This window comes from Euleptes europaea, chromosome 6, assembly GCF_029931775.1.
Source record: "Euleptes europaea isolate rEulEur1 chromosome 6, rEulEur1.hap1, whole genome shotgun sequence".
NCBI lineage: Eukaryota > Metazoa > Chordata > Lepidosauria > Squamata > Sphaerodactylidae > Euleptes > Euleptes europaea.
The window spans coordinates 53,495,135-53,516,644 of NC_079317.1; the positions used below are offsets into that span (position 1 = coordinate 53,495,135).

The 21,510-nt window shown below is 41.4% G+C and overlaps 2 protein-coding genes across 2 annotated transcripts in view; one reads left to right on the forward strand and one right to left on the reverse strand.

The window, feature by feature from the left end:
• Window positions 1–13,573, reverse strand: part of CDAN1 (codanin 1) — a 46,413-nt gene extending 32,840 nt beyond the window's left edge. Inside the window, exons 1-5 of the mRNA XM_056851700.1 lie at window positions 13,449–13,573; window positions 10,438–11,138; window positions 3,087–3,308; window positions 2,317–2,510; window positions 793–912 (exon numbers count right to left, since the gene is read on the reverse strand). Of these exons, the coding sequence (XP_056707678.1) occupies window positions 793–912; window positions 2,317–2,510; window positions 3,087–3,308; window positions 10,438–11,138; window positions 13,449–13,544 (1,333 nt within the window). The 5' untranslated portion in view covers window positions 13,545–13,573. The remainder of the gene's footprint in view (window positions 1–792; window positions 913–2,316; window positions 2,511–3,086; window positions 3,309–10,437; window positions 11,139–13,448) is intronic.
• A 756-nt stretch (window positions 13,574–14,329) lies between these two features.
• Window positions 14,330–18,195, forward strand: LOC130479189 (myb-related transcription factor, partner of profilin-like). The gene is made up of 2 exons (XM_056851540.1): window positions 14,330–14,790; window positions 17,353–18,195. The coding sequence occupies exons 1-2, from the start codon at window positions 14,340–14,342 to the stop codon at window positions 18,000–18,002; spliced, it is 1,101 nt and encodes a 366-aa protein (XP_056707518.1). The 5' UTR covers window positions 14,330–14,339; the 3' UTR covers window positions 18,003–18,195.
• Window positions 18,196–21,510: the final 3,315 nt, after the last annotated feature.

The following is a 21,510-nucleotide window of genomic DNA, read 5'->3' on the forward strand; positions in this document are numbered from 1 at the left end:
TAAAAAAATCTCAGCCAAGGCTCAGCTGTCAGCCACAGCTCAACTGTTGATGGGAGGGGAGAGGTTGCCAAGCTGCAGAGGGCCCTGGCAAGATTGTCATCTGCTCTGCGTTTCTGCACCAACCTGATATCCTGCACCCTCAGTGGATATTCCTGATTATTTGGCCACATGCAGAAGAAATAAACTGACACCACAGCACAAATACTTCTGAAAGAAGGCAGACGTATGGAACAGCCATACCCAAGCCAAATTCAATGCTTGCAGATTGACTAGAGAACATCAGGAGTAAGCAGAGCATGCAGAAGTTCCCCAGCAGGAAGAGGGTGGGGTGCAGGTAGTGAGTGATGTGGGGATAGGGCATGTGCATGCCATCCCCATGTCCCTCAATTCCACTTGCTCATGCTCACGCAGTGGGGGCGGCTTTTCCCACACCTGTGTGAAAGCAGCTCAGGTTACACTATCTGAACATGCATATGGCCATTTTGGATGTTTACATAAACTGAAATAAATTTCTACTCATACAAATGTGATTTTCATTAAAATCCCTAGTCTTGTAGGTTTTCAAGTAATTCACACAATAGGATCACATACTTTAAAACCAGGTTTCAAATGATTAGTTATACGCTTGTCCTTTAGAAACCGAAGAAATCAGGACCAATTTTTTTTGCCTCTAACATGTCCACTGTAAACAAAATGCAACTTTAAAAAATATGAACTTCTCTCTTTTATTAACACGTGCTACAAACGGTATCTAATTAGCCACCCAGGATAACTTCCAACATAACTTCTGACCTCTATATTCTTCATCAAAATCTGGGTCTTTCTCTCCATCATCTGAAGAAAATGTTCTCTTGGATGTTAGCAGCTGCAACACAAAGAAAAGCTCCAGGAAAATATTTGGCACAAGGTTTTCTGCAAAGCAAAGTGAAGGAATAATGATATTTACTCTGAGCATCTTCAATTTGTTCATTTAAAAAATCAAATCCTATATACTCTTTGGGCTCAGTGAGTTACCATTTTAAAAAACTAAAGCAAAATTATTTAAAAAAATTAAATTGTAGATCAAAATATCTATACCTAAGTGTCAAACTATGCCTGATACAGGAGATTCATGATTATTTCATATGAACTTTTTAAAATTACATTTTAAAATTTTATTTAAAAGTAGTTGCAGGACTTCCTGAATTGGTTCTGAGCAATGTCATTGGGGATGGATTAGACTGGGGAAACTGTACAGATGAAAGACATTAAACCCCTCTCCCAAAGTACCACTCTGTCCTGATCCAATTGGAGAAAGTAAGCACAGGTACTATTATACAAAATTAAAGACACTGCTAGGCAATTGTGAGCTCTAGCCCTGCGGCGAACCCATAAACAGATTTCAGCAGACGGCAAATCCACGAAAGCAGTTTTATTGGTTAGAATCGACAGGTTTCAGAAGCCATATTCAAAAGGACACTAGTAAGGGGCAAAGGCAAGGTGCATAGCATATATGGAAAAGCAAAAGGAGATAACTGGTAACCTAGGAAACCCCCCTCCCAGAGGCAGGAAGGAGCACTTGGCGATTCCCACAGTATGGGAATCTATGAAGGCTAAACACGGGTCACAGACTGGCCTTGGACAGAACAACACAACAGCACCTGGAAGCAGCACAATCGCACTACTGCATACCATCCTCATGGCTTGCTCCTGACATTAATCCAATCACAAACCATTACTTTTAACCATAAAATGAGTTATTTTTATCATAATAAACGTTCACCTGTCTTTCTCTCTGTTCCGACCAAAGGCAAACTTAAATACACAGAAATTTTCATTTTACAGCACTCATTTCTTTTTTTCCTACATCTCCAACACATCAAAACTAAAAATCAGTGTTTAAGAACTGAAAAGTCGTCTTGTTTGTGGGCTTCCTAGCAACACCTGGTTGGCCACTGTGTGAACAGACTGCTGGACCTTGGTCTGATCCAGCATGACTTTTCTTATGTTCTTAAGAACTGAAAAGACTTGGTTGCGCAAGTGAAAGGTAGTCCCAGAATTTCACATTAGGCATGACATTCAATATTCTAAGAATCAAAGTGCTGTTCTTTTTTAAAAAAAGCATTAGAAAAAGTCTTTCAAATTATGGACACAGCTGGAGTGGTTAAGCAACCAAAATCTATGGTTTTCCAAGGCAGCCTTTCATTTAAAAATTCACCATGACCAACATTTTATTCTGAAGACGTTTCTACAGATCATTTTTCTTAGCATCCCCCCACATCAAAAGGAATGTGAATATCACAAAATGCTTAGTGTTACAGCTTCCCACCTCTTTACCTGTTATGCATGATGAATACAATTGAGCCAGTAGTTCCAGCTGTTTTCTGCAGGTGACCTTTTTGACATCTGCAGAAGTTACCAACTGGTTTTCAACAAGGAGACCTGCATTCCAGCCACAGTTAGGTTTGTTGGGTGTACCAAAATCCAAAGAGAAGCCTGATGAGGAAGAAGTGTGATGCAACAACTTGGACCTGTAATTCAAAATCCAAAACTGGACATAGAACTCAGAAAAGCAGGCATCTTAGCAAGATCAAATCATTCCAACCCTATTGCAACAATCAACAGGATTCTTTCAAGTAATTAAGATTGCAATTTCTTCAGAGAAACATATTACTTAATGCAATTTTCTCCCGTGGATTTATGAAATACAGGTTAAAACTATATCAAGGTTCTTCAGCACTGTTGGACCAAATTCTAACAAACACAATCACCTACAAGATTAAAAGAGATCAAGATGAAAGACATTATCAAAAGTGAAATTAACAGTGCAATCTTAAGAGATACACTCTTCTAAGTCCATTGAAGTTAATGGCCTTAGAACATTGTAACTCGGCTTAGGATGGCACTATACAAATATCTTTCAGGTTTAGCTCTGGGTTTTTGAATTTTCGAATAATCCTGCAGTTGCATGTACTGCCATTTTAAAATTCAAATCTTAATACTTACAAATGTTTGGATCTACATTATGATGGCATTACAACAACATAACTAACCCACAGGAGATCTGTCCCACCTACCAGCATCCCTCCCCAAATTGCATAATGTACCGTTCCTTCTTCAACATCTCTCTCTCCCCCTGAAGGCTTCCTGGAATGGAGGTAATGCTTGATCCTTGGGGGATAGGAAAGGCCTCAGGACTTGCTTCAGGTTGAAACAGAGAAACTTGAGAATGCCTAATAGGTGTGGATGTGAAACACATCTTGGGCTTAGAGAGTGGTTGCTCAGTGCTCACTGGGGTAGGGTTGATTCTTCTTGATGGTTTTGTTTTCCTGAAAGCAGAATCAGTGGAATTAAAAAAATGTTACAGAGAAAAGATATAATAGAAGTTATTTCCTCCCTCCAAATACACTCTACCCTTGTGGACATTATTTTGGTCCACATAATTTAACCGAACACACAAAAAGCACAGATGCAAAGATATATCAAGAAATAGTTTTACCAATTTGACCAAAAGTGTCAGATGATTGTAAGGGCTGTGGGGGGGGGGGGGGGAAACACCTGAAAATTAGGTGAGATGGAGAAGGGTATTTTCTCCCCAGTGTTTGTCCCAGCCTGTTCTCTCACCTCCATCCCATCTTTGCAGATGAACACCTAGAAAATCCAGGGAAATTTTCAAAGAGAAACCTTGTATTAATTAATTTATTTCTTGAAATGATTAGTGAAAAGCTTGTCAAAGCAAGGCTTTAAAGTATTGATGTAGCTGCACTTTGTCAAAATGATTTCCGATAACTATAAAACAAGCGTAGGAGACAATCTTACAGTCTTTGCTTATTTAAAAAAAAAAAATTATTGTTTTCTCCAAAATCTTAACACGACTATTCAACTAGTTTAAAAGTCCATTGTCATCAAAATTACAATAACAGAAAAACAAAACTGTTGATATATTATAACATTACATTTAAATTGCGTTTGACCTCCCTCCACCTCCTTCCATCTAGAAATAAAATTATTTCTCTTTTGTAAATAGTTACTAATCTTACATACCATCGCATTCACTAATATATTAATTACTTAATAAACCAATTATAACGTAACATTTTGCCCTTATTATAAATTTAACATGATAAAAAACTATTTTTACTTATATGTATAAAAAGATTAGTTTAATGAATACCCTCTAAATGACCCCATTTGAAATTCAGTTTCACAATACGTTTTCCATGCCTCCCATTCTTCCGAAAATTGCGTATTATCTTTTTGATTCATTAAAGCTGTAAGTTTCGCCATTTCCATCAGGTCCATCATTTTCTGTATCCAGTCTTTTTTATCTGGTATTTCAGTCAGTTTCCATTTAGCTGCATATGTCAATCTTGCTGCAGTAGTGGCATACATCAAAAATGATCTTTGGGTAATTATAGTGTCTGGTATCATCATTTCAGGTATCTTAATAGCATCATTTCAGGTATCTTTGGGATATTATTCTGTAAAATCAGCCTCATTTCATTATATATCATGTCCCAGAATTTTTTAGCTTTTTCACAAGTCCACCACATGTGATGAAATGAACCAATTTCTTTTTTACACTTTCAACATTGTGGGGACATTGTTTTGTAAGTCTTTGCCAGTTTTTTCGGTGTCAGATACCAACAGTACATCATTTTGTAAATATTTTCTCTTAATGATTGAGAGAATATGGATTTCATATCTCAAGACCAAAGTCTTTCCCATTTATGAAGTTGTATATCGTGACCCAACATTTGTGCCCAATTAATCATAGTGGGTTTAATTCTTTCTTGCTCACAATAAAGTTCCAACAATAACTTGTAGATTTTCGATACTAAGTGTTCATTTGTATCCAATATAAGTTTTTGAAAGGTCTATTAATTTTTTGAAAATCCCACTTTTTGATCTTGAAGAAAAAACGATTTTATTTGATAATATTGGAACCAAGTTAGATTGTCTTTAACTTCTTCATGTTCTTTAAGTGAGCAGTGTACTCCTTCCCACTTTAAAAGATCTTGATAAGTAATAAATTGGGCTGGTCTTAATGGTTTCAACGTCAACATTTCTTGTGATGAAATCCATAATGGGGTTTTTGTTTCCAGCAAATGTTTATATCTGGACTTTGTTTTAAATAAAGATGATTTAACCATGTGTTGCTGAAATGATGCGTGAGTCTTAATTTTACCATACCATAAATACCCATGCCATCCACTTCTATTGTCAAAACCCTCTAAGTCTAATAAACGTGTATTGGACAATTCCATCCAATCTTTAAGCCATACCAAGGCAGCTGCTTCAGCATATAGTTTAAAATTAGGAAGTGCAAAACCACCCCTATCTTTAGAGCCTACCAAGTACTTGTAGGCAATTCTTGGTTTTTTCCCTTGCCAGATGAAGTTTATTAAATCTTTTTTCCAAGCATCAAAGTGTTTTACTTGGGATATTATAGGTAGATTTTGAAACAGAAACAATAATCTCGGTAAAATGTTCATTTGTATGGTCGAAATACGTCCAAACAAAGAAAGTTTTTTATTTGACCATATCAGCATATCCTTTTTTATTGTTTCCCATAACTTGACATAATTGTTTGTAAACAAATCCTTATTTTTGATAGAAATCCAGATTCCCAAGTATTTTATTTTTTTTGCATTTTCCCATCCTGTCTTGTCAATAAAATCATGTTGTTCTGCTATAGTAAGATTTATTAAAGATTGTTTGCATTTTCTCTTGATTAATTTTAAATCCTGAAACCTCACTGTAAGAGTCCAATATACCTTTCAAAGTATTAGCAGAGTGAGTAGGATCATCCAAAATCAACAGAAGATCATCCGCTAATGCTCTCAGTTTAAACTCATGTTTCTTTATCTTTAGACCATGGATGTCTTCTGATTCTCGTATTTCACAGCATAACGTTTCCAAGACCAGAATAAAAAGCAAAGGTGAAAGTGAGCATCCTTGTCTTGTCCCTTTTTGTATATTGCAATTTTCTGACATTGATTCATTTACTAATATTTTCGCTTGTTGTTTTGTGTATATTGCATTTATACCTCTTTTAATTTTTTCGCCAAAATTCATATTGTCCAAAACCTTTTTCATAAAGTCCCAAGAGACCATATAAAATGCCTTTTCTGCATCCAAAAAGATAAAAGCAGCTTTATGCTGAATATTATGTTCATAGTACTCTAAAGCATCTAAAAGTACTCTAAGGTTATCTTTAATTTGTCTTCCCGGAACAAAGCCTGCTTGGTCTTCATGAATCAAGTCTTTAATCAGTTGTTTAATTCTAGTTGACAAAACAGAGGTATATATCTTGTAATCCACATTGAAAAGAGATAGGTCTGTAATTTGTAACCTTCTCAGGATCTCTTCCAACTTTATGAATCAATGAGATAAAAGCATATGTCCATGTTTCAGGAATCAAGCCAGTATCCAGTATTGTATTGCAAACCATCAACAATGGATTCAGCAGATGTAATTTAAATGTTTGGTAAAACAAGGCTGTTATTCCATCTGGACCAGGGGTTTTATCTCTTTTTTGCTTAACCAGAGCTTCTTCTAACTCTTCCAAGGAGGTTGGTGCTTCCAAGGAATCCTTTTGAGCTGATGATAACTTCTTAAGATTAATAGATTGAAGGAAGTTTTCCATCTTCTTATTCGAGATCTCATCCTTATGATATAGTTTAGAATAGAAAAATACAAATTCTTTCTGAATATCTGTCGTAGTATAAATTGGTCCTTTTTGTGTTTGTATTTTGGCTATGATCTTTTTTTGAAACGAGTCTCTTAGCTGGGTTGCCAAAAATTTACCTGGATGGTTTGCATGCTCAAAATATTTTTGCTTTGCACATTTCAATGACTTGTTCATATCTTCTGAAACTACCATATTTAGCTGGTATTTAAGGACATTTATTTTCTGTAAAATAGTATTTCTTTGGATTTCTTGAGATTCAATAAGGTCTTGTTCTATTTTTTGTAAATCCCAAAGTATACTGTTAGTTGATTGTAACTGTTGTTTTTTCCATGCTGTGTGTTTTTGGATCATAAATCCTCTAATCACTGCTTTAAAAGTGTCCCAAACTGTATTTAAGGTAGTTTCTCCATTCATGTTTATTTCAAAAAAGTCTTTAATAAGCGCGTGCAATTCTGTTTGAATTTTCTCATCTTTCAAGAGTCTGTCATTTAGCCTCCATCTAAATGCTTGTCTATTATTCCACTCAAAAAAAATTGGGTTGTGGTCAGAAAAAGTTCTTGTTATAATGTGTACTTTACGTAGTTGTGTAAAAATAGACTTGCTTGCCCAACTCATATCTATTCTTGAGTATGAATCATGTCTTGCTGAATAAAAGGTAAATTCTTTAGCTGTAATATTCATTGTTCTCCCGATGTCCTGAAGTTCAAAATCACTCATCATTTGAAAAAAAGTTTTTGGAGACATCCCTCTTTATCATCTTTAGCTTTAGATTTCTTGTCCAAGGTAGGTGATATGACTCCATTAAAATCTCCCATCAATAAGACCTGTTCTTCAGCGTATTGGAGCAAACGTTCATGTAGTTGTTTGTAAAATACTGCCTTTCCTTCATTTGGTGAATAAATCCCAGCAATCAATGTTTTTTGTCCCATTATTTTTATTCTGATTATCACAATTCTGCCTTCTTCATCCTTGTATACAAGTTCTGGAGCCAAGTTAGGTTGTGCATATATAGCCACTCCTCTGGTTTTTCCTTTCCAAGTATTTTTTATCTTTTCTGGCTATATGAGTTTCTTGTAGACATATTAATGTATATTTTTGTTTATGCAAAAGTTTAAAAATCCTTTCCCTTTTAATTTTTTCCTTCAGTCCATTCACATTCCATGAGATTACTTATGTAAAAAACAAACATCATGGCTAAAGCAATCTTATGATGCTTGTCCTCCAACTGCTCCCTGTAAAGAGAGATCATCTTCTTCTTGTTCTTCTTCTCTCTCTCCAGGAGAGGAACCCCCTAGGTCTTTTCTGTACTTTCTCATAAATTTTCCAACGTCAGCTAATGAGTTGATAGTGATTCTAACCCCTTTGTACAAAACAGTTAGGCCTTGTGGTAATATCCAGCGGTATTTTATTCCATTTTTTCTTAACGTTGCCATGAAATCTTTGTAGATATTTCTCTTTGACATCAGATGTCGAGGGATGTCTTTTAAAATTATAAGATGGACTCCACCTATAGACATTGGAGAATCATAATGTAACTGCATAATAGCGTCCTTCATTCTGATGTCATAGAAGGTGATCATAACATCTCTTGGCTTAGATTTCTTTAGGCTTGCTGGTAAAGGAATCCTGTAAATCCTATTTATTGCATGCTCTAAGGCCTGTTCTTCCATTTGGGTTAAGCCAGCTAATGTCTTTATTAAAATTCCTCTATCAGCTCCATATTCTTCAGGCAGATTGCGTATGCGAAGATTAGTCTCTCTGACTCTCATATCCATCATTACCAGCTGATCTTTAGTGGATTCATCCTGGGAATGTATTGCATCAATCTGTTTTTCATGACTTTCTATTTTCTTTATGTCCTTCTGTTCTTCTGTAACTTTTTAAACTGATGTATCCAATGTTTTCATTTCCACTTGAATTGTAGTGACGTGGGTCTTCACATCTTTAATTTCTCCTGTCATTGTATCCAGTTTTTGAGTGATGGATTGGGTAAAAGTATTCAGCATTGTAGTTAGTTGGTCCATCTGTTTTGATAGCTGCTCTTGTTGTTTGGACAGCTGATCATACTGTTTAGTATTTGATTCATTTTGTTTGGCAAACATCTCCGTAATTTTCTTATCCATGACGACTTCTTGAGTGGGTTTAGACAATGCAGGTGAAACAGTATGAATGGATCCTGACCTTTGGCGAGGTGCTGACATTTGGCATTAGACGTTTATTTTTATATGATTTTGGCAGGTTCAGTGAAATGAGTCTCTAGAGTGTGGGTAGTATAATATCTTTTGGCAAGTGTGGCACAGTAAAAATTACTGGTTAAAATTGCTTATTTCAAAGAATAATTAAGGTTTAAAAGACCAAGGTACCATAAAGTTTTCTGGATGCTCTAGATCGGCTTTTAATCAGGAAACAGGAAGTTCGCCAGTATCTTGGAATCGCGGACCTTCCGTCGTCACCTTCACTATGATTTTATAGCATGGGAGCTATCTGAGTGTTGCACGGAGATGACGCACTTCCGGTCCTACGAGGTGTCCGTCTCTTCCCGTCCCTCCTCCAAGGCTTTCTGATTGGAGTATGCCATTTTTCTAGAGGCATTTCCGGTACCTCGTCTTAAGAAGAACTTGACTGAGAAATTCTCACAAGCCAAAACAAACCGCAGCCATTACATAGGAGGGCTTTAGCTCTCTTCCTCCACCGGCAATGCTAAATCCAACTGGTAGTTTGCCATGTCTTTCAAGAGTCAAATTGTTTAGTCTACCCACAGATAAAATTGATAGAATCTCTGCCACTTTATCTGATAAGTTATTTGCCAAGGAAAATTCTTGTTCGGAAGGTAAGAAGACGCGGTTTTCGGTGGTGGTTTTATCAATCGGTTAACAAGTCTTTATGAAGGTGAAATCAAAAGAGTTGTCACTCACTCATATTTCAGGAGGTGAGGTATTATTTTCTTTAAGATGGTTAATTGGCCGGTAATAGGTAGAGGAAGTCCAAGCCTGATGCCAAAGAAGCGCTGACGGCGATGATTTTCCCCTTTTCCCAGCGGGACAGCATCCAGACCTCCGGGGGACTTATAAAAGCTCCCTCGGAGAGTGTGGGAGTCACACCGCTTTCTTCGGGTTGCAGGGGTATTCCTGCTTCCCAATTCACTAATTAGAATCGGGTTGGAGCGTTGAAACACTCCAAAATATAGCGTTTCTTGGATTTCCCTGGGAGACTCCCAGAGAACTAGTGCTATGGACGAGCACACTACCAGAAGTCAAAATCCAGCCTTTGCTTATTACAGTTACTTTATACTGTAGACACATATAACTCTGAAATCCTCTTGCTTGCTTCAAATCCCTACACCTTCTGCAACATGTAAAATAAACTGGTCTATGTTTAGAAACATACCCAACAAGGAAAAAACAAGCTAAAATATGAAAGAGTAGAAGTTCGTTTTGGCTTATGCAAACCTTCAGTTATGTGAAGCATATGAAGATAAAAAAATGAAAATTCAGAAAAAGGAATTACACTCAAGGATTTGTGAAATGTGGGTGGGGGACAACGACAAACAACTAGGAAATTCAACCCATGGCAAAATAATGTGACATAGATGAGTTCTATCATCAGAGCTCAAAGTTCTGATTTCAGTTTATTCACTAAGGCAGCATATAAATAATTTAAAAAACAACATAAAAATAAACATACATTAACATCACATTCTTTTAAAAAATTGTTTTCTTGTTAAAAATACAAAAAGGAAATGTGAGTTTCACATTAGCACCTACTTTGTCGTTCCAGCAGCATTCATGGGTGGAAACTGTTCTAGGTCATTTAGGTTCAGTTGACCAAGAGAACTAGTAGAGACAGGACCCTCTTCATTCTGTTTCCTCTGCCCCGATATACCCGAAGATGACCTGTCACTCTTCCCTTCGTCATTTAAGTTCCATCCCAGCTCTTGTACCACTAGTTGGCCAGAAGCGCTTGAAGAACTGTTGCCTTTTCTTCTGCCTCGTCTTTGGGGGCCAGCAACAAGGAAATTCCCCAAACTCGCTTTTTGACTTGAGCGTCTCTCACTGCGATGAAACATGGAGCCGGAACCAAAGCTTGGGCTGCTGCTGGGATCCACATTTGGAAAATCGCTGCAGGAACCCAATAAACTTGATCCGGTATAAACAGACCCATGAGACTCTGAAGCAGAAACGGCGGTACTGACAGGAGACAAGCTGCCATTAGGTGCATCGCAAAAGAGCTTCACTCGGCTGCTACTAGAACCGGCGGTGCTGTGAGTTCTCCTTTCAGATCCTGTCCTTTGGTTCCTACAGCCAACAGAACTTCCAAGGACCTTGGACTTTGGAGTTTTAGCAGGAGTAGAAGGCCCATTGGTCAATATCCGACTGGTCTGTTCCCTTAAGTAATTCAACAAAAAAGGCACAAAGTCTTTGCGAAGTAAATAGAGCACAGCAAGCTTGGGGTGAACTTGGGTTTCCTGCACAAAACACAAGCAAGAAGTATATTCTGATTTATTTTTAGCCAGATATTTACAGAAACAGATAGCCATACTAGGTTTGGCGGGGGGAGGGGGGTTGGGGGTTGGAAGTATGACCCTGGACAAAAATACTATTTCTAAACATTAAAACTGAAATCAGCCAATATGAGAAAAAAGGCAGTCTATAAATATTTTTAATAAATAAATAGCCACTGCAGTGTTTATGGATAGCTCCCTAAACTAAAATAGTTGCTCACCAGCAACAATGAACCATGTTAACAAAGACCAGACTGGCAAAATGCCAAGATTCCAACTCTGTCCCCATAACTACGAAGCAATATAATTGTAGGTCCTAATAAGACCAACCATACCATCATGGCCTCATTCACATGCTCATCCTTCAACTTATGAACATGAATGAAGGTTTCAGGAGATGGGAATGCTGATTGGCCCCTCGGTTTCTGGGGTCCCACAAGGTTTCATCTCGTCTCTCATGCTTTTAAAGTAATGTAACGACTGGGGGAGGACATCTGGAGATTTGGGCTGGATTGTCACCAATATGCAGATGTTATCTGTCTCACATTTCCAGCATATCCCAGAGAGGCTGTGGAAACCTCAAACCAGGATGGTGCAATGGTTAAAGTGTTAAGCTAGGATCTGTGAGACCCAAATTCAAATCTTTACTCTGCCATGGAGGCTTGGTAGGGAATCTTGGGCCAGCCACCCACTTCTCAGCCTAACCAACCTCACAGGGCTGTTGGGAGAACAAAATGAAGAGAATGATTTAAACTGCTTTGTGTTTATCTTGTATACTTAAATCAGGAATGCAGTACTTGTGAATACAGTATATAACCAGAAGAACATTTTCAAATCATACACTTCCTAGTCAATTAACTTTTTCATTGTTTATAGAAATAACCAATACAAAACTAAATTTAAACATGTGTGAAAACAGTTACGTTAATTTTTTTCTCAAGTATTGAAATTTGATGGAAGAATTAAATTTAGACTGCTGCACCATGACATAGGGCTACTAGTGGGTACAAACCTCCACTCAGAAAAGGAGAAAATCATATTCTTGCTGTCTGACTCCAATGAGTATATTTCTCATAGAACATCATTGTTTGCTCTGGCAGCAAGGAAAATAAGAGCTAAGATAGTTAGCTCTAGAGCAGAACCCCACAAATGATGTTGTTTTTGGTGCTTCGTATCCATGTTAACCCTACTAGATTTTATTTTCTTGTACATGTCTTTTTTAAATTATTGTATTACTTTGTGGATGATGTTTTGTGAAGGCCACATACAAATAAATTTCTCAGCTTCTCACCATAACATATTACAGCGTTTCACACAAACGTCAGCAGTTTAATTGCCACCTAGAAATCCTGGACACCATCACCGTGCTACATCACAGGTGACCCCCGCCCCCAAAGCACATAAAGGCTGCATGGTTTGGAGGGAAAGCAAATTAGGTATACATCCACCTTCCGACACGGCTCCTCCAAACGGCATTTTAGTCACTTCTGCGGGTGTTAAGTGCCATCAGGTCGCAGCCGACTTATGGCGACCCCTTTTGGGGTTTTCATGGCAAGAGACTAACAGAGGTGGTTTGCCAGTGCCTTCCTCTGTATAGCAACCCTGATATTCCTTGGTGGTCTCCCATCCAAATACTAACCAGGGCTGACCCTGCTTAGCTTCTGAGATCTGAGGAGATCAGGCTAGCCTGGGCCATCCAGGTCAAGGCTTAGTCACCCCTACTTGTGCGAAAAGCAAGAACAAACATACAGCCCGATTAAACTAAAGGTGCAATCCTACACCCTCAAACTCGAACGCAAGTTCCGTCGTCTCAGTAGTGCTTACTATTGAATAAGTATGCACAAGATCGGGTGGTGTTTTTGAAGCGGATATTCATTTCTGCCTCGCCCCCCCCCCGTCCCAGCTGACAGTGAAGCTTGTGCTTTTAGAAAGTCGGGGGAGGGGGGTGGGCTCCGAAGTTCAGGGGCAGTCTCCCACCATAGAGGGTGTGTGTCCTCTGTATTGCATTCCAGAAAGCTCTCAGGAGCCCACACAATCTAGGCCTAAAGACTACAACACTCCAAGGTCTTGCGCCCCCCCCCCAGGCAGTACCCTACCACGGAGCCAGAAGGGGGGGCTCCAATGCAGCGCAGAAGTGACCACTTCTCTCCCGCCACAAGATTTTGAGGGTGGCGGAGCAACTTGGTTGCCCTCGAAAGTTCCCGCCCCAAGAGAAAAAACGACAACGCTATAATTGCGGGTTGCGTGTGTGTGTGTATGTGTGCTGCGCGTTACCTCCACAGGGCAGGAGCTCCGGCTCGCCTCGAGCCACCTCACCACAGCGCTGGCGGCCACCTCCTCCCGCAGCACCAGCTCCAACACAGCCTCCATCCCCACCTCCTAGAACGGCCGCCCGGACCACGGCCTCTGCGCAGGCGCACGAGACACGCCGCCCAAAGCAGCAGGGCCAGCCCCGAAGAGAAGCGAAGGGGGCGGGCTCTGACGTCTTTCTGACTCCGGGTTAGAGCGCGGCACGCGGGAGGGGAGGGGCAGCCATAGAGGGCAGACAGAAAGCCGGGAGGGGAGGGGAGGGGAGGGGAGGGGAGGGGAGGGGAGGGGAGGGGAGGGGAGGGGAGGGGAGGGGAGGGGGGAAAGCGCGCCTCGCTTCTGAAGGCGGGTATGGAAAGTGAAGCGCCGCCCGCACACGCATGCGCAATTTTTGGCAGCGATCCAGAATGGGCGTGAACGGGGAACGCTCAGCCTCCCTCCACCGGGACGAAAGGGGCGGGGATTGGAACGCACAATCGCGAGGGGAGGGGGAGCGGTCGCGCTTTCGCGGGCCGAATGGGCGGGGCCAGGCTGCGGGGATTCCTCGTCGAGCAGCTCCGGGGCTTTGAGTAGGCGGGGCTTGTGGGCCGGCGTCAGGCCGCGAGGGAGGGAGGGAGGGAGGCGGGGCCGCGGGGAGCGCGAGCGAGTGAGCGAGCGCGCAGTCCCTCCCTCCCTCCCCCCATGTCAACAAGCGGGGCGCCTGCGCCGGGCTTTGCGCGTCTTTTCCTCTCATGCGCGGTATTTGCTTCCCGACCAGGGCCCGGGGTTCGGCCTAGAGCCGGCTGGCGCGGCGGCGTCCGCGGCGCCCTCGGCGGGCTCCTTCTCGCCCCTCTCCCGGCCCCCCGCCGGGCGCTCGGGATGGCCGAAGACTCGCCCAAGCGGCGCAAGGCCAATTTCAACGAGGCGGAGACGGAGGTGCTGATCGAGCAGGTGCTGAGGCACGAGCAGGTGCTGTTCGCCGCCGGGCCCGGCCGGGCCTCCCCGGGCCAGAAGCGCCGAGTCTGGGAGCTGATCCGGCACAGGGTGAACCCGGTGGCCGCCTGCCCCCGCGACGTGGAGGACCTCAAGAAGCGCTGGCGGGACCTCAAGCGCCGCGACCGGAGCAAGCTCTGCCGCGTCACCCAGGCAGGCCCCGCAGCGCCCCTGCCCCACCCGGCCGCGCTCGGCCTCCTCCTGCCCCCGGACGACGCCTCGCCGCCCGACCACCTCCGCGCCTACCCCGCCGGCCTGCCCGCCCGCAGCGACGCCCTGCCCATCGCGGGAGGCATCGACACGCTGGACCTGCCGGGGGCTTCCGCGACGGACGCGGGTGAGTGGCGCGGAGGCCAGGCGCGGCGGAGGGGCTCCCCGTCGCGCTCGGGGCACCCCGGACGGGGGACGCTTGCCGCGGGGGCCGTGTGCGCGCGGGAGGCTTTGCCCTGCATCTGCCGCGCTCTAGAGGCACGTGTCCCCCGTCCAGATTCTCCGAACTCCGCCACAAGCCCGCGTGTAGAGTTTGGACCACTCGGATGGGGAAAATGAGCCTCTAGAGCGCGGCAAAACCTCCCGTGCATAAATGGCATCGTCTTGCCAAAAGCTCTCGAGTAAAAGACGAGAGCGCGCTCCTACGCCTTTCTTTCACAAACGATCCCACGGCGCGTGGTGCCTGTGGGTTTCTGTGCAGGACCTTCCGTGCCCTTCTCTTTTGGGGCTCCCTTTAAATAATAATAATTTAAAAAAAAACACTTTGCTCAGGTGTAGGATCTCGCTTTAGGGAAATGTCAAAGTCCCTTACTCCACTGACAAGGATTGCGCTGCAAAAGTGCCACGTGCCGGGGTTGGGTTTGATTATGAATTAGTTACTTCCAAGTGTTACCTTCTTATTGAGAGATGCCCATCTTCACGAGGGACATTACGGACCACCATTCCCTTGCCGAAATGACTTGATGTGAATGTTAAGGGGAGAGAAAGCAGAAAGATCATTTTACTTTCAGCGGGCATTGTAGCAGGTAGAAACGTATCATTCTGGGTTCAAGTACTAGGTTGTTGTTTTTTTAAAAAAACCTGATCTCTGTATCAGTTGAAGCTCAGAATGAGGCACCTTGCCCATCTTGGGAATGCTTATAAATAGTCTTTTTAGCAGTTCTTGGCTTTTTGTCAGTCACTTAGCAGCTTTTTCACTTCAAACATGTTCTTCTTATAATGCCTACCCTATTTGTTGCTAGGTACAATTGCTACTGCCGCAACAGTACAATTAGAACTTTAAAGGGCTTATCAAGGGTGTTTCTAGGGACAGGTTTGCCACTTGAGTACAGGATCGGAAATGCTCCCACAGTACCCCAAAAAAGTCTTGGCGGGGGGCTTCAGTCTTCTCGTATTTAGACCCACTGATCTATGGAAAATCAGTGTGGACAATTGGTTGGATCCTGTGTCACGTAACATAAAAATCTGGTCACATCTGTACCCTCCAACAATCTCAGGGTGGCACACATGGAGTTATCCCATTTGAATCCATTATCTGTCCAGGCCAAGTCCAGCCCACCGTAAGGCATGTTATTCTGCAGAAATTGAGCCCATGCTTTGTTTATGTTGCTTATTCCTTCATCCCATGGATAAGAGTTCTGCTTGGCAATTGCTTCTGAAAACCTTGAAAAACTTAAGGAAAATGGTACTCATTGCATTTTAGAAAGTACATGGTCATTCTTAGGGATTTCAGAATACTATGGCTGCTATAGACAAGATATGTGGTTTACAATGTTGTTGCTTGCTGTAATATTCTTAGTTTATATCAAGCGAATATTTGAATTCATGTTATACATAAAAAATCGAACTGGCACGTTTACAAATTGTTTAGAATAAACTTTTTTTTAAATGCTAGAAAACAAATTAGACTTGCACCCAATTGATTGGAAAGAGAACAAGCCAGACTGTTATGTATGGTGAGGGATAGGGTCAATGTTAAATGTTACTTGTAGTCAAAACGTGCAATTATAGATGTACAAACACAGTTTTCAGTAGCTTATAAGTTCCCAGATACTGCTGTTCTGTCGCTGGTATACTGCTAGTATAAATGAGGTCTGAAAATTGCTTAGTTTGTGTGTTAAAAATCTCACTACTGGGTTTGTGCAGGGCAAGGGTTCTTGCTTGCCAGATAAATAGACAGTGGGAAAGTTTTTTTTTTTAAAAACAAGGGTGCAGACTTCAAAAATTGTCATTTTAATTCCATTTTGGTAACCTGTGAAGGTCATGATTGTTTTTCATTAAATATTAGAGGTACTGGAAAATCGTGCTGGGAAAGATTTGTTTTAATTAATATTAGGAAAAATATGGATACTCGAACAATTGAGTGAAAATGATGATGCTTTTTCTGGGATTACAAAACTAGGTTAAAACAATTTTTGAAGCGCCTAAAGGAATGCAGAGGCCAGGTCTACTGCCCACTGAAACAGCGGCCCTTTAAAGTGTAAAGGGTTGACGCGCTGCCTGTTGAAAGCCTCCTGACCCAAATTTTGATATTTCTGATATTAATCAGTAGTGGAATATCTGAATCAGGAAATATCAGGAGTGCTTTAAGTATATTCGATATTGCAAATCTGTTACTGGAAATATTTGGCATTTTATGGGGTTGGCAGTATCCAATTGCATACCTCTAATTTAAAAGGATTCTTCTTCTCCCAGCCTTCAAGATTGATTTTTTCCCCCACTAGTGGCATATTTAATGTTACCTGCCAACTGAAGGTTGAATCTCAGTGGAAGCTGAGGAAATTTAGTAAATAACGTCATCTCGAGGGCAGTACATGCAACATTTTATGCGGCTGCAGTTCGATGTTGAGTCCACAAAGGTAATGAAATCTAAACTTTCCTCTTGCTCCTTTCTCTTGTTCTTTATTAGGTTTTACAGAAGATCCTGGTCCATCCCACCAACCGTGTCTAGAGAAGATAAATCTAAAAGAAGAGATAGTGGTGAAGGTAGTGGAGCCAGAAGAAAGCTCTGAGGACATGGCTGTGGTTCCTCCCAGCCAGGAACAGCTTCCTTTTTTGGGGATTCCGAATGGAGGCCCTTGTGGAAAAGTAAAAGCCAAAACAAAAACTCAGCCCCAGCCAGATCCAATTGAAATTACGGAAGAAGATCTATTGCAGATCCAGCAGAACCAGCTGCATGTCATTCAGTCTGGATTTGATAGTATCAACCACAATCTTCGGCTGCTGCAGCAAGGCATGCAAGATCTCAACAACAGCCTCAACATCATGGCGCATACATTAGTGGCGATCAAAAATGTCTATGTTAAAAATAATGCCGGCCCAGCCGCATTTGCTACTGTAGCTACTCAAACCACAGCGGGGTACCTGAGTCCTGGGTCCCCCTTGGCTGAGGACAGAGTCAGAGTACCAGTAGCTGGAAGTAGTAGCAGAAGCAGCAGCTGCAGTTCCAGCTCTATGTCACAAGAGCCAGGCCCATCAGAATTTCCAAGGCCCCCACACAGACCTATTAAGAAGGAACATCCAAATGGCTGCTACTATTTCTGTTTTGCAGATGTCTGAGACTTAAATACACGAAGAAACCTGCGGTAATTAAGAGAGGCTGTTCTGTATTCTTCTCCAATAATTCATGATGGAAGAGACATGTCTAGCTGTTCTATAGTATGCTGAACACTTAAGATCTTCACTCCTAATGAAGACATGTCACGTGTAGGAGGCGTAACACTAGCTACAGCTCTTAGAGCCTAGTCCTATGCACGTTAATGAGAAGTAAGTCCTACTGAGCAGCAGGACAAAATCCCAAACGAATATAGGATTGCAGTAGTTATCGCGTAGCTTTTGCAGTTGATTGATTGATGCCTTGAATATTACGTCTCCCTTAGTCTTATATTTTTCCCCATGGGGAAGAGACAAAATTTGACTTATCTGGCTCTTCCTGATATTAATCTGATCATTAAAAGTGACAAAACAGTATGAACGCATAACAGCAATATCTGGTGCAGAATATTGTACAAGCTGTTGCATTGTTTTTAGCAATCCAAACTGCAGATTAGTGAGATTTAGTACTTCCTTGTACTTTTATTAAAATAAATACTACTACTAGAAAGATGTTTGGGTCAATAAGAGAGCATGTGAAGTTTAGCTGCTCTGTTATATGAATCAGGGTACTGAGCCATGAGCCAAATGCTTGTAAGTTATCTTTGATTGCTCTTATTTTGTCACTCATGTTCGGTTCCCTCCCAAAGAATCTTTCCTGCAAAACAACAACAAAAAACCACTGTGCTCAAAATCTGGAGCATGGTGGAAAGGCTGCCTTTTGCTGCATAATTAAAAATAATTTGCCAAAAAACAGTTCTGATGGGTGATGTTATCTTTTTGATATTCAGTAATCTGGGAAAGGCTGCTCACCACAAGGGTATATATTTTGACACGTTTTGGAAACACATTTCAGATGTATTTTATCTAAATTTCTTTTGGAGACTGTCCAAGCTGCAAGACATAGCACCTTAAAGTTTCTACTTTCATTAATTTTAATAAAGTTTACCCTTAAGAGTTGACAGCCCACAAATCATTGTACTGCACTTTGTGGCTACAAACGTGGGAAGAAGCAGGCATGTTTCCTTGTGTTGGCAGCGCAGTATGACAGTCCATGAATACTAAAGCACTTCACTCTACCACTGTGAATATGGAAGGGCACCTTCTTTATACCTCTGCACCTTGCACATTATTTGCCATATGTAACTTCAGGACAGCATCAGTCTGTTCAATATGTTTGTAGGAGGGAAGTTTATGTTGTGTACATTTCACCAAATGGAAGATTCAAGACATTTGAAGAACATTTTTTACTGAAATACCAATGAAATTTTATACTTCTCACAAGTTGTTTTGTTTACTGCCAGTTGTAAGGCGAAAGTTCATGAATGCCTTGTGTATGTGTGCCTTGAATTTTTAAAGTGTATTTCTACAATATTCTATTTCAGTAGGGGAAAATCTGTGAAGTAGCCAGCATTCTTTTCAGAGGTGGGAATCATCTGTCAATCTGTCCAGCTAAGGAAGTATGCTATCATGTGACCTGGGTTCAAGAACAGGGAACAGTGCCAGCGTGTCGATGCTATAAAGGCAGTGAGAGAAAGGGCTATTATAGGAGGTATTGGCAAATCCAAATGTAGTATGTATTGCCCAGACATAGCCAGTTCCAACATTTAACTTGCTTGAACACCAAACATTCAAAGACCAGCAACGGAGATATCCCCACTTCATTTGTTACATTATTTTCCTAACAGCATTCAGCAAGGCAGGGGTTTAAATCATATTATTGTCAAGTAGTAAATTAATAGGACTAATTTTTGTAAAGGTAGATGTTTGTAGATTAACCGAGAAGCCAATTTTTATTGATTCTCAGGCAAGGAAAGATGTGCCTTAAAATTATTAGCAGTATAAAGTAGCTGTGTTCTGAAATACTCCATAATGCAAAAATTACTGCCCTGTTGATTGAATTTTCTCTCTTCTGCTTTATGTGGCTCCTTTAAACCACTAACTTCTCTCATCCAAACCCATGTGCAATATTATAAACTATAGGATCAGTTAAATATTGTGGGGAAGAACAACATTCGGGCATCTTTGGCATATAGTACAAATTTTATAAATTTAATATAGGAGTACTACAGGTTCCATTTTGCTCTTCAAGGAAATAATGGCATTATTACATAGTGGTGGAAAGTGCTTGCAAGTCACAGCCAACTTACAGTGACCCCCATAGAATTTTCAAGGCAAGAAATGTTCAAAGGTGGTTCGCCATTACTTATTTTCACATTGCAACCCTGGACTTCCTTAGAGGTTTCCCATCCAAATATTAACTGGCCAGCCCTGCTTAGATTCTGAAATCTGACACGATCAGGCTAGCCTGGGCTATCCATTACATTGTTACATAAAGATTTGTTTTAGAGAGAAAGACCTTCACTGTTTCACTCTAAAGGATAGAATTTATCTGCAGAAGGGATTTAATAGATGATGTGTACAAAGGATGATCTTTGCAATGTTCTGCCATTGGACAGAAGGTTATCATAGATTCTCTTTCATATCTGTGAGTCTGGGATCTCTCTTCATGGCAATAGCACAAACGTTTGCTATGTAGACCGTAGAGTGAACCCAAATGGATGAGCCAGCACAGTTGATAATACATTCTATGATAAATAGGAAATTTTTCATAAAGTATATGATAAATATACTAAGGCATAAAATAAACTGAAGGACTAGAGTGAATTTCAAGCTTCAAACAAGAAGATTTGCAGAAAGTGTAACACTAGGACCAAAAGCACTTCTTGAAATAGTAGATTTCTGGAGGCTGAAATATGAAATCCAATAAAGTAAGTACTGGAATATTTATTTATTTACAGCCTGCCTTAATTGTTGAGACTCAAGGAATAGGGGGAATCTATATATCTAATAGCAATGTGTGACCCCACCAACTGCGGATACCTAAATCCGTGGATTCAAAACACACCAATACTATACAGGTTTTTTTTTTGTAAACTTGGTGTACTCCACAGGTTTGCAGAAAAATCTGAAAGTTTAAAATACTTTCAGTATTAAGTTTAAAATTGGGAGTTTTAATTTAAAGAAATAGCATAGACAACACTCAACTTTTGAACTGACAGCAACTGCCACCACAGGAATCCTCTCCAGGCTTGGCTGCCATGTTGGAGGACACCGGGAGCAGCTCTGAGCCCAGCAACACCTGTAGCAGCTCCCAACCATGGTGGCAATAGACAGAGCCATTCTGGGCCCGGAGGTGGATGCCGGGAGCTGCTCCAGGCCCAGCCATGGCAACGGATGCCCAGAGTGGCTCCCGGCATCCACCACAGCCAGGCCCAGAGCACAGCTTAAAGTTGGTGGTAGGGCCCAGAGTCACAATGGGTGGGGAAGAAATGGGATTCCCCCCTCCCAGCAAGTCTCATGGGCCTCCTACTTGTAGATAACAGAATGTAGGAAATTTATCAATCTGCAGCCTTGCCACAGTTCCAAGCTCCCTAGGCTCAGGCTTGAAACTCTCAGCTTCACATTCAGCACA

Coding starts and splice junctions, on each gene's coding strand:
- LOC130479189 (XM_056851540.1), top strand. CDS start 14,340: ATGGCCGAAGACTCGCCCAAGCGGCGCAAGGCCAATTTCAACGAGGCG. Junction 14,791..17,352: donor GGCTTCCGCGACGGACGCGG/GTGAGTGGCGCG, acceptor GTTCTTTATTAG/GTTTTACAGAAGATCCTGGT.